This window comes from Balaenoptera acutorostrata, chromosome 16 (genome assembly GCF_949987535.1).
Source record: "Balaenoptera acutorostrata chromosome 16, mBalAcu1.1, whole genome shotgun sequence".
In the NCBI taxonomy this organism is placed as follows: Eukaryota; Metazoa; Chordata; class Mammalia; order Artiodactyla; family Balaenopteridae; genus Balaenoptera; species Balaenoptera acutorostrata.
The window spans coordinates 65,441,170-65,454,175 of record NC_080079.1 but is presented as its reverse complement, the minus strand read 5'-3'; the positions used below and the strand labels follow the sequence as shown (position 1 = coordinate 65,454,175).

The 13,006-nt window shown below is 37.7% G+C and overlaps 1 protein-coding gene across 2 annotated transcripts in view; it reads left to right on the top strand.

Annotated features, from left to right (window-relative positions):
* Positions 1-13,006, top strand: part of KIFBP (kinesin family binding protein) — a 38,060-nt gene that overhangs the window by 12,343 nt on the left and 12,711 nt on the right. Inside the window, exons 3-5 of one of the 2 annotated variants that reach the window (XM_007167774.2) lie at positions 6,970-7,049; positions 7,368-7,551; positions 10,527-10,611. In XM_007167774.2, coding sequence (XP_007167836.1) covers positions 6,970-7,049; positions 7,368-7,551; positions 10,527-10,611 — 349 coding nt within the window. Of the gene's footprint in view, positions 1-6,969; positions 7,050-7,367; positions 7,552-10,526; positions 10,624-13,006 lie in introns of both variants that reach the window. The other variant, XM_028162979.2, reaches the window with a different exon arrangement.

Genomic DNA, 13,006 nt, shown 5'->3' with positions numbered 1-13,006 from the left:
CCGTGTCCCCTGCATTGGAAGGCAGATTCTTTACCACTGGACCACTGGTGAAGTCCCTACAATACAGTAGTATTAACTGTAGTTAACATGGTGTACAGTTAGATCCCCAGAACTTATTAATCTTATAACTGGAAGTTTGTACCCTTTGCCAAACATATCCCCATTTCCCCCATCACCTTAGCCCCTGGCAACCACTGTTCTACTCTCTGTTTCTAGGAGTTCACCATTTTTTTTTTTTTTTTAAGATTCCACGTACAAGTGATACCATACAGTATTTGGAAGATGACCATTTTAAAAGCATTTGGCACACATTATAAAATTGCTTTCCAAAAAGACTACCAATGTATCCTTACTCCACTGATGTATGAGAATTCTCATCTCCTTCACAACTTTTCCTTATATAGCTTTAAAACAAAATCTTTGCTAATATAGGCAAAATGGTCTCATTTTAGCTCAAATTTCTTTGATTAAAGAGATTAATTTTAAAATATTATTTTCTGTTTGTATTTTCTCTTTTGAAAGTGTTCATGCTTTTTTACATTTATTTACTCAAGTTTGTGTTTTCTTGCTAATTTGTTTGCCCTTTTATGTTAAATCTTTTAAAATTGAGTTATAATTGGCCTATGACATTATATTAAAGATGTACAACATAATGATTAAATATATGTATATATTATGAAATGATCACCACAGTAAGTCTTGTTAATATTCATCACCACATATTTACAATTTTTTCTTGTGAGAACTTTTAAAAACCACTCTCTTAGCAACTTTCAGATATACAATACAGAATTTTAAAAAAAATTTTTATTGGAGTATAGTTGATTTACAATGCTGTGTTAGTTTCAGGTGTACAGCAAAGTGAATCAGTTATACATAGGCATATATCCACTCTTTTTTAGATTCTTTTCCCATAAAGGCCATTGCAGAGTATTGAGTAGAGTTCCCTGTGCTGTACAGTAGGTCCATATTCGTTATCTGTTTTATATATAGTAGTGTGTATATGTCAATCCCAATCTTCCAATTTATCCCTTCCCCCCACTTCCCCCCTAGTAACCATAAGTTTGTTTTTTACACCTGCAACTCTATTTCTGTTTTGTAGATAAGTACATTTGTACCTTTTTTTTTTTTGGCTGTGCCCCACGGCGTGCAGGATCTTAGTTCCTTGACCAGGGATTGAACCTGTGCCCACTGCAGTGGAAACGGTAGAGTCTTAACCACTGGACCACCAGAGAAGTCCTTGTACCCTTTTCTTAGATTCCACGTATAAACAATATCATATAATATTTGTCTTTCTCTGTCTGACTTACTTCACTCAGTATGACAATCTCTAGGTCCATTGATGTTGATGCAAATGGCATTATTTCGCTCCTTTTTATGGCTAATATTCCATTGTATATATGTACCACATCTTTATCCATTCATCTGTCGATGGACATTTAGGTTGGTTCCATGTCCTGGCTATTGTAAATAGTGCTGCAGTGAACACTGGGGTGCATGTATCTTTTCCAGTTATGGTTTTCTCTGGATATATGCCCAGGAGTGGATTGCTGGATCATACAGAATTATTAACTATAGTCACCATGCTATACATTATATCCCCAGGCCTTATTTATTTTATAACTGGAAGTTTGTATCTTTTGACTGCCTTCATTTGCCCTTTCTGACCACTCCCCAACCTTTTGCTTCTAGCAACCACAAATCTAATCTGTTCTATGTATCTATGAGGTTGGTTGGTTGGTTGAAGATCCCACACGTGAGATCACTGGTAGTATTTGTCTTTCCTTGTCTGACTTGTTTTACTTTGCATAACATCCTCAAGGTCTATCCATGTTGCAAATGGCAAGATTTCCTTCTTCTTTTCTTTAATGGCTGAATGATACTCCATTGTGTGTGTGTGTATACACATTTTCTTTATCCATTCATCCATTGATAGACACTAAGTTGTTTCCATGTTTGGCTGTTGTAAATGTTGCAGTGAACATGGGGTGCAGATAACTTTTCAAGTTAGTGTTTTTGTTTCCCTTGGATAAATAAACAGAAGCGGAATTGCTGGGTCACATGGTAGTTCTATTTTTAATTTTTTGAGGAACCTCCAGTTGTTTTCTGAAGTGGTGGCACCAATTTGCATTCCAACCAACAGTGCAGCAGGGTTCTCTTTTCTCCACATCCTTGTCAACACTTGTTATTTCTTGTGTTTTTAATAATAGCCATTCTAACAGGTATGAGATAATATTTCATTGTGGTTTTGATTTGCATTTCCCTGATGATTAGTGATGTTGAGCACGCTTGCATGTGTCTGTTGGCCATCTGTATGTCTCCTTTGGAAAAATTCAGATCTTCTGCCCATGTTTTAATCAGATTTTTTTTGGCTATTGAGTTAAATGAGTTCTTTATATATTTTGGATATTAACCCCTTATTGGATATATGATTTGCACATGTTTTCTTCCATTTGATAGGTTGCTTTTTCATTTTGTTGATGGTTTCCTTTGCTGTGCAGAAGTTTTTTTTTAAATGTTTGATGTATTCCCACTGATTGATACTTTATTTAACAAACATTTATAGTAGCACTTGCGGACACTGTTATAGGTGATTTACAAATTTTAACTCATTTAATTCTCACAACTTAAGAGGTAGATATTTTTATTATTTTATAGATGAGGAAACAGATGCACAAGAGATTACATGACTTGCCCAAGTCCACACACCAGTAAGTGGCGAAGCTGGGATTACAACCTATTGTTACATGGTCTGACTCCACACCACACACCTTTAACCACTATACCCTACTGCCTCCCTTAGTAGTTGGACTTAGTCTAAAACACAAGTGTGAAGTGCTCCTTTAAGAACTGTGTAGTGTAGCGAGGACTCCATATCTGTACCAAAATAATGATGGCAGATAAAAGAAATGTGCTGTAAGCAGAGTGCATAGACTAAGCGTTCCTGTTTGCTTTGTCAGTTTAATTCACTAGACATTTATTGTTTTTACTTTGTGCCAGGTACTATGCATAATGCAAGGGAATCAAATATGAATAAAATATGGTCCTGATGCATGACAAGCTTCCCCTGGAGGAAAAAGATTGGAGCAAATCAACATGTTAATTACACCCACAAGAAATTTTAGAATGTACATTGTTTTTTTTAATTTTTTATTTATTAAAAAAATATATATTTTTTAACATTTATTTATTTATTTGGCTGTGCCGGGTCTTAGTTGCGGCATGTGGGATCTTTAGTTGCAGCATGCGGGATCTTTAGTTGCAGCATGCAGGATCTAGTTCCCTGACCAGGGACTGAACCCAGGCCCCCTGCATTGGGAGCACAGAGTCTTAAGCACTGGACCACTAGGGAAGTCCCTAATTTTTATTTTATACTGGAGTATCATTGATTAACAATGTTGTATTAGTTTCAGGTGTACAGCAAAGTGATTCAGTTATGCAAATGCAAGTATCTATTCTTTTTCAAATTCTTTTCCCATTTAGGTTATTACAGAATGTTGAGCAGAGTTCCCTGTGCTATACAGTAGGTCCTTGTTGGTTATCTATTTTATTTTTTTCTTTCCTTTCCTTTTTTCTTTCTTTTATTTTCCCTCCCTCCCTCCCTCCCTCCCTCCCTCCCTCCCTTCCTTCCTTCCTTTCTTCCTCCCTCCCTCCCTTCCTTTCTCTTATTGAAGTATAGTTAATTTACGGTTGTGCCAATCTGCTGTACAGCAAAGTGACTCAGTTATACACGTATATACATTGTTTTTTTTAATATTTTTTCATTATGGTTTATCACAGGATATTGAATGTAGTTCCCTGTGCTATATACATTAGGACCTTGTTGTTTATCCATTCTAAATGTAATAGTTTGCATCTACCAATCCCAAACTTCCAGTCCATCCCTCTCCCTCCCCACCCCACCTTGGCAACCACAAGTCTGTTCTCTATGTCTATGAGTCTGTTTCTGTTTTGTAGATAGGTTAATTTGTGCCGTTTTAGATTCCACATGTAAGTGGTATCATATGGTATTTGTCTTTCTCTTTCTGACTTACTTCACTTAGTATGATAATCTCTAGTTGCATCCATGTTGCTGCAGTGACATTATTTCATTCTTTTTTATGGCTGAGTAGTATTCCATTGTATATATGTACCACATCTTCTTTATCCATTCATCTGTCGATGGACATTTAGGTTGCTTCCATGTCTTGGCTATTGTAAATAGTGCTGCAGTGAACACTGGGGTGCATGTATCCTTTTGAATTATGGTTTTCTCCAGATATATGCCCAGGAATGGGATTGCTGGATCATATGGTAGCTCTATTTTTAGTTTTTTAAGGAATCTCCATACTGTTCTCCATAGTGGCTGTACCAATTTACATTCCCACCAACAGGGTAGGAGAGTTTCCTTTTCTCCATACCCTCTCCAGCATTTGTTGTTTGTAGATTTTTTTGATGGTGGCCATTCTAACCAGTGTGAGGTGATACCTCATTGTAATTTTGATTTGCATTTCTCTAATAATTAGTGATGTTGAGCATCTTTTCATGTACCTGTTGGCCATTTGTATTTCTTCTTTGGAGAAATATCTGTTTAGGTCTCCTGCCCATTTTTTGATTGGGTTAGAATGTACATTTAGAATATGTGTTTATAGCCCTTAATACTTTTTTTCTAAGGAATATATCCCCAAATTGGAGAATTTTAAAAGTCATGGATCTTCTACCGTGGCGTTTTAACTTTCCTCCTAAAGTGCTAAGAGGAGCAGAACACCACAAAGCCAGACTGAGATGTTAGTTGCCTTTCGTGACTTTAGGCTCACACTCTTACTCATGAAATTGTTAGTTTAAAATGTGAAGATACCAAACACCTATAATATTTCATTAAAAACTTGTATAAAGGAACTTCCCTGGTGGTGCAGTGCTTAAGAATCTGCCTGCCAATGCGGGGGACACGGGTTCAATCCCTGGTCCGGGAAGATCCCACATGCTGCGGAGCAACGAAGCCCGTGTGCCACAAGTACCGAGCCTGCGCTCTAGAGCCCACGAGCCACAACTACTGAGCCTGCGCTTTAGAGCCCGCGAGCCACAACTGCTGAGCCCGTGTGCTGCAACTACTTTAGCCTGCGCACCTAGAGCCCGTGCACCGCAACAAGAGAAGCCACCGCAATGAGAAGCTCGCACACTGCAACGCAGAGTAGCCCCCGCTGACCACAACTAGAGAAAGCCCGCGTGCAGCAACAAAGACCCAATGCAGCCAAAAAAACCCAAAAAAACCTGGTATTATTATGGAAACATAAAACACATAGCAAAACTCTTTGTACTTAATTATACCTATATTTTAGTTAAGAGAGGAGACTATTTTGACTGTGTTACAGTAGGAAGTGTGATGGTCATAACAGCGAAGTATGTACATAAAAAATACATTGATTAATTCCCCTCATCAAGATAGGGCTAAGCATACAAAACAGCACTCAAACTTCTTAAGGAGGTCTTTGAAGAATAGTTTATCTATTGTGTTTGCCTTGTGCCTTGCTTCCTGGCTTAGTCATTTTTACTTTTTGTGAATTCTAGGGACCCAAGTTGTAGTGTCTTTTTTTTGGTCTGTGCTGGGTCTTAGTTGCAGCAGGTGGAATCTTCACTGCAGCATGCGGACCTATTAGTTGCAGCATGTGGACTCTTAGTTGCACCATGCATGCGGGATCTAGTTCCCTGACCAGGGATCAAACCCAGGTCCCCTGCATTGGGAGCTCGGAGTCTTACTCACTGGACCACCAGGGAAGTCCCCCAAGTTGTGATGGTTTTAATGTTTGCATCCAGAATGTAAGATAACATTTTTTTTTTTTTTAGTGGAAACCATGGCTGCCATTTGGAGTTTAGTGAATTCAGTTTAAAGTTGAGGAGCCCATCCTCACAGAAGTAGAATGAGGCGGTGGTTAAGTAGTTCTGCTTTTTTGGAAGACCTCAGATGAGATTATACGTGATTTACACATCTTAACTTGCGGCGAGCAGGGGCTACTCTTCGTTCCTGTGTGTGGGCTTCTCATTGCGGTGGCTTCTCTTGTTGCGGAGCATGGGCTCTAGGCGTGCGGGTTTCAGGTAGTTGTGGCTCGCGGGCTCTAGAGCACAGACTCTGTAGTTGTGGCGCACAGGCTTAGTTGCTCCGCGGCATGTGCTATCTTCCCAGGCCAGGGATCGAACCCGTGTCCCCTGCATTGGAAGGCGGATTCTTTACTGCTGGACCACCGGGGAAGTCCCGGCAGGCAGATTCTTAACCACTGTGCCACCAGGGAAGTCCCATCCTTATTTTATACATGAGGAAACATAAGCACAAGAGATGGGGTGACTTGCCCAAGGCAATAAACAATGGAATCACTGGTTTCAATGTCCCTGTATTGAAAGGGTATAATCTGTATATAATCTTTTCTTGTTCCCTTGAGAATATTAGAATAAATATTAAAAACTTTGATTTGATTTTCAAATGTCATCCTGAAAGTGTCATCTTTTAAAAACAAGTAGTTTGTATTTTATGACGTAAACTGGATAGAAAAATGCAGCCCAGTTTGCCAGTGTACTCAAGTGGTCAGTTTAGAACAATATTGCTCTGAGGATGTATACATTTTTGGTTTTTGTCATGCTTATGTAGGTTTTCAAAAGAGCTTTTCTTTACCAGACAAAATTAAGACTTAAAATACTTAAAGAATTATACATTTCTTAAAGCAAAATGGTAGACTTTTTTTTTAGTGTATTTGAAGTTCACCTGCAACAGCAGTTAAAATTTTGTCAGGTGTGACCTTGTAGGGCAGTCTCCTTTTATTTGTTTGACTCTTAGATTTTATGGTAAGAAAATTACTTCTTGGATAATATGAAAGTGAACTAGTAAAAAATGAAGTAAAAATTAAAAAATTTTTAAAATTTGATTTCTCCTGTTCCTCCAGAGGAGGGCGCTTGGTGTTTACAGTAAAATTTTAGAGTTTTGTTTTTCTTTAATTACAGATTGGGAGTCCTCCTCTTGATCCTACTGAGCATTTTCTTCCTGAAGAAGAGAAACTTGCTGAACAAGAGAGATCAAAAAGGTGAGTAGGTCTAGAAATCAGCCCTCACAGGTATTTCCACATAGTGTATTTGAGATGATTGCTCAAAAAAAGCACAGTGCTTTCTCTTTCAAGGCACTCAAAGGTTATAGAATGTGGATTCTGACATGGATTAAAACCTTCATTTGCCACTTCCTAGATATGTTACCCTGTTCAAATCTGGGGCTCAGTTTCCTTATCTGTCAAATAGATAACAATAGTCATACCCAACTGAAGGGGTTGGTGGGAGGATCAAGATAAATATATTTGAAAGTTCCTTATAAATTGTAAACCGTTACACAAATGTTTTTTCCTTCATAGATTTGAGAAGGTTTATACTCATAACCTATATTACCTGGCTCAAGTCTACCAGCATCTGGAAATGTTTGAGAAGGCTGCCCATTATTGCCATAGTACCCTAAAACGCCAGCTTGAGCACAATGCCTACCATCCTATGGAGTGGGCTATTAATGCTGCTACCTTGTCACAATTTTACATCAATAAGGTAAGCTTCTCAAAGTAGTTATCTAACAGAGTTACCAATAGTGTGTATAAAAATAGAACCAAAAGTACCTTGAAAATGTCATCTTTTAAAAACAGGTAGCTTGTATTTTATAATGTAAACTAGATAGAAAAAATGCAGCGCAGTTTGCCAGTGTAGTAGTTTGTAGCTTTTTGTTGCAGTAATCCTTTTGAATCTTAAAATAATTTTATCATGTCCTACGTTGCCTAAGACCAATTCTTTTTTGATGCAGACAGGCTATCTCTATTTTAGTGAGATGTTACTTTAAATTGCAGATTTTATCTTGTAGGCTTAACTATCTTTATGCAGTGGTAATCTGGTAACTCTGAGAATTTGTCTGAGGAAGTTGACTGTTAAATGTGGGCTTTGATAAAAGCATGTGATGCATTTCAGTTATTCTTTAGAATTAACTCCTTTATAGTACTTTTACTGTGTTGGGAATATCTCTGCTCAGTTTCAGAGTTCCAGGTTGTTATATTTTTTCTGGAGTATTACACAGGGACAAATTTGAGCTTCTTAGTTGCTTTCAGAATTATTCAGAATCATGTTGGTATATTCTTAATTGACCTTTTAAATTTTTTAGCCCTTAAGAGAATTTTTAATGCTAACACACTTTAAAGCCACCTTTCCCAGCCAGATTTTCTATTAATTCTCAATAAGGTATCTCAGTGATAGAAATTACTTTTATTTGTATTTCTAATTCACAAGCCTCTCTGAACTTTTAGTAATTCTTTGCTTATCAGAGTTTCTTCTTAGATCTCTGTTTACCTGCTGCTGTATCCTTACTGGGCCTTTATCCTTTCTAAGTTTTTTTGTTAGTGCTGGTTCTATAAATGCGCCCTATGTTTAAAGTATTGTCCCACAGAATTTCATTCAGAAAAGCTATTAGCAGGAGAGAAAGGGCTGTGGTGACTGCAGCATCGCTTCTAGGACTTTGGTCTAAGATCAAGCGTGTAAGTAACGCTACTGCATATATCAGAGCATTCAGTTAAATCTAAATCTCATGAATCCATTTCATTGTGATCATCATCAAAAAGTGTTACCTGGTGCTTCTGCTTGTGGCACCGTTTTATGGTTTTTTTTAAAAATAGCTTCCAGAGGCCCTTTGTTTTGTTTAGCAACTTTAAAATTACATATTTGCTGTAATTTTAATTAACATTTAAAACTCCATGGATTCTAACAGTACTAAGATATCTAGATATTAAAGTGTAATTAAAAATTTTAAGTTGTTAAGCACTGCTTATGCTGAGCATGCAGTAAATTTCATGAGTACCTCCCCACTCTGTGCTTTTATTTTTTTTTACCAAAATGTTTTACAAGTTTTGTTATAACTAGGTAAGTTATACTGCAAAAAGAGATTTGATCCATGTTTTTTAAAAATGCAATTGTCATTTATATCACTATCATCTTCATCTGGTTCCATGAGGTTTTGCTACTTAGTGAGTCCCTGCCTTGCAGGTGAAGTCCCACATTTACCAGCCACCTAGAGGGCACAGGGCACTCACTGTTTTCTAACAGTGGTTGCTTTCAGATAGCCAGTCTGGACAAAGCTGAAGTGATAATGATGAGTAAGGGATTATAGAGCAACAATTAAAACTTCTTTATGTAACTTTCTTTTGGTTTGAGGTTTAACACCAACATTTTGATCTATAGATACTGCTGGGCTAATACTACACATGGTACCCAGCTGTTCTCAAGATGGCTTCTGAATTTGCCATAATGGGGAGATACATTTAATGCTGAGATTTTAAAGTCATAGTCAACCATTAAAAATCCTCTTAGCAAAAATCAGTGTTACTAATATGAAGTAGACATACTTAATGAGGGTGGCTTCCAACTAAAAGTTGGACTTGGTAGTTCTGCTGAGTAGTCCTGTGACTTACGTGACAAATGTAAAGCGTTTAAGTAACAAGGAGATGTTCTCAAAGTGTTTGAGAAGTTTACCATACCCCAGTTTGAATTATGAAGTCTTTAACTGTGTTTGTTTGTAAAGCAGTTCCATAGAGTTTATCTGTGGAAATCTGCTGACTTCAAAACTTGGTGGGAAGCCTCATTGTATTGTAAATTCCAAAGATTTTAGAAGACAGATATCTCTATCAAAATTTATCTTGTTTGCCTTTGAATGGTAGGATGTAAAAGGGATCTCTAAGCCTAAGAAAGATTAAATCTTCAAGTCCTCTGACAGAATGTAAATGGTCTAAAAATTGATCATGCGTGGAACTTTGGCTATTTAGCCTGCACCTAAAAGGACCGTGAGGTACTTTGAGTCTAGGATGATAGCCATTCTTGTACGCTGATTAAAAGTTAGCTCTCGGGCTTCCCTGGTGGCGCAGTGGTTGAGAATCTGCCTGCTAATGCAGGGGACACGGGTTCGAGCCCTGGTCTGGGAAGATCCCACATGCCACGGAGCAGCTGGGCCCGTGAGCCACAATTGCTGAGCCTGCGCGTCTGGAGCCTGTGCCCCGCGACGGGAGGGGCCGCGATAGAGAAAGGCCCGCGCACCGCGATGAAGAGCGGTCCCCGCACCGCGATGAAGAGTGGCCCCCGCTTGCCGCAACTGGAGAAAGCCCTCGCACGAACCGAAGACCCAACACAGCCAAAAATAAAATAAATAAATAAATAAAAAAAAAATCAAGTAAAACTTTAAAAAAAAAAAAGAACTCAAGTAATCTTTAAAAAAAAAAAAAAAAAAAGTTAGCTCTCCTTCAGTAGTCAATCAGCAGTTGTTTTTTAGCCAGGTTGGATTATTAAGAATTTGGGGGTATTGTTATTTTAATCTTTAAGGGATTTTTTTTTAACCAGATAATACTAAAATATATCTTATATACCTTCTTGTTTAGTTACTATATAGGGTCTCCTTAGTAGTGGTTTCTACCTGATTTTGTTAAGACTTTAATGGAAGTGTCTATTGCAAATAAGGTTTTGTGATAATTTATTCTTGTTTATTTCCTCAACAGCAATGCTTTATGGAGGCCAGGCACTGTTTATCAGCTGCTAATGTCATTTTTGGTCAAACTGGAAAGATCCGAACCACAGAAGACAGTAAGTTTAGGTGTGCGTGTTTAATTACATAGCTTTTTAAAATTTTTATTTTAAAATCATGTTAAACTTTAGAAAATTCAAGAACAGAACAAAGAACTACCATATGCCCTTCTAAATTTACCAATTTTTAGTATTTGCCTCATTTGTAGTCACATTTTTTTTCTGAACCATTTGAGAGAAGATTGCATACATTAGGTTCCTTTACCCCCTAATACTTCAGTGTTTTTCCTAAAAATAAGAGTATTTTCTTATATTATCATAGAACAGGAAATGTAACTGTTATACATTCTTTCATCTATAATTCATATTTAGTAACTGTCCCCATAATGTCCTTTATAGCAATTTCTCTAGTACCAGAGTATCCAGTTCAAGGTTGCATTTAGTTGTCACATCTCTCTTTTTTAAATTTTTATTGGAATATAGTTGATATACAGTGTTGTGTTAGTTTCTGCTGTAGAGCAAAGTGAGTCAGTTACACATGTATCCACTCTTTTTTAGATTTTTTTTCCCATATAGGGCATTACAGAGTATTGAGAAGAGTTCCCTGTGCTATACAGTAGGTCCTTATTAGTTAATCTATTTTATATGTAGTAGTGTGTATATGTCAATCCCAATCTCCCAATTTATCCCTCTGCCTTCTTGCCCCCCAGTAACTGTAAGTTTATTTTCTACATCTGTAACGCTATTTCTGTTTTGTAAATAAGTTCATTTGTACCATTTTCTTAGATTCCACATTCCACATCTAAGCCATATCATGATATTTATCTTTGCCTGACTTACTGCACTCAGTATGACGATCTCTAGGTCCACCGGTGTTGCTGCAAATGGCATTATTTCGTTCTTTTATGTCTGAGTAATACTGCGTTGTATATATGTACATCTTTTTTATCCATTCCTCTGTTGATGGACGTTTAGGTTGCTTCCATGTCCTGGCTATTGTAAGTAGTGCTGCAGTGAACGCTGAGGTGCATATATCATTTCGAATTATGTTTTTCTCTGGATATATGCCCAGGAGTGGGATTGCAGGATCATATGGTAGTTTCTGTATTTAGTTTTTTAAGGAACCTCCATACTGTTCTCCACAGTAGTTGTCACATCTCTTTAGTCATCTTTAATCTGGAACAGTTCCTCAGCCTTTCATCACAGATATTTTTGAAAATATATAGGCCAGTTATTTCATAGATTTTTCCAATTGGTGTTTGCTGTTTCTTTACACTAGGATTCAGATTATACATTTTTAGTTGGAGTACAATATGTGATATGTCCAAATATCTAATTTAATTATAGTGTTTCATTTGGTTTTATAAATCACAGTTAACATGTATATTTGAGCAAATCAGAACCACAATGAGCTATCACCGCACACCTATTAGATTGACTATTATCAAGAAGACAAGAAATAAGTGTTGGTGAAGATGTGGAGGAAAGGGGACCCATGTGCACTGTGGTAGGATTGTAAATTGATGTAGCCACTATGAAAAACTGTTTGGAGGTTCCTCAAGAAATTAAAAATAGAGCTATGTATGATCCAGCAATTCTACTACTGGTACAGTCATCCCTTGGTATCCATGGGAGATTGGTTCCAGGGCCACCATGGATACCAAAAATCTATGGATGCTACAGTTCCTTATATAAAATGTCATAGTATTTGCATATAACCAATGCACATCCTCTTGTATACATTAAATCATCTCTAGAATATACTTATAATACCAAATACAGTGTAAATGCTATGTAAATAATGGGCAGCACATGGCAAATTCAAGTTTTGCTTTTTGGAACTTTCTGGAATTTTTATTATTATTATTATTATTATTTATTTATTTATTTTTTTAAGATTTCTTTATTGATTGATTGATTGCTATGTTGGGTCTTCGTTTCTGTGCTAGGGCTTTCTCCAGTTGTGGCAAGTGGGGGCCACTCTTCATCGCGGTGCGCGGGCCTCTCACTATTGTGGCCTCTCTTGTTGCGGAGCACAGGCTCCAGACGCGCAGGCTCAGTAGTTGTGGCTCACGGGCCTAGTTGCTCCACGGCATGTGGGATCTTCCCAGACCAGGGCTCGAACCCGTGTTTCCTGCATTAGCAGGCAGATTCTCAACCACTGCGCCACCAGGGAAGCCCTATTTATTTATTTTTTAAAAGAATTTTTTGGCCACACTGCAAAGCAAGTGGGATCTTTGTTCCCCAACCAGGGATCAAACCCATGCCCCTTGCGTTGGAAGTGCAGAGTCTTAACCACTGGACTGCCAGGAAGTCCCTTAAAATTTTTATTTTATATTGGAATATAGTTGATTAACAATGTTATGTTAGGGCTTCCCTGGTGATGCAGTGGTTGAGAATCTGCCTGCTAATGCAGGGCACACGGGTTCGAGCCCTGGTCTGGGAAGATCCCACA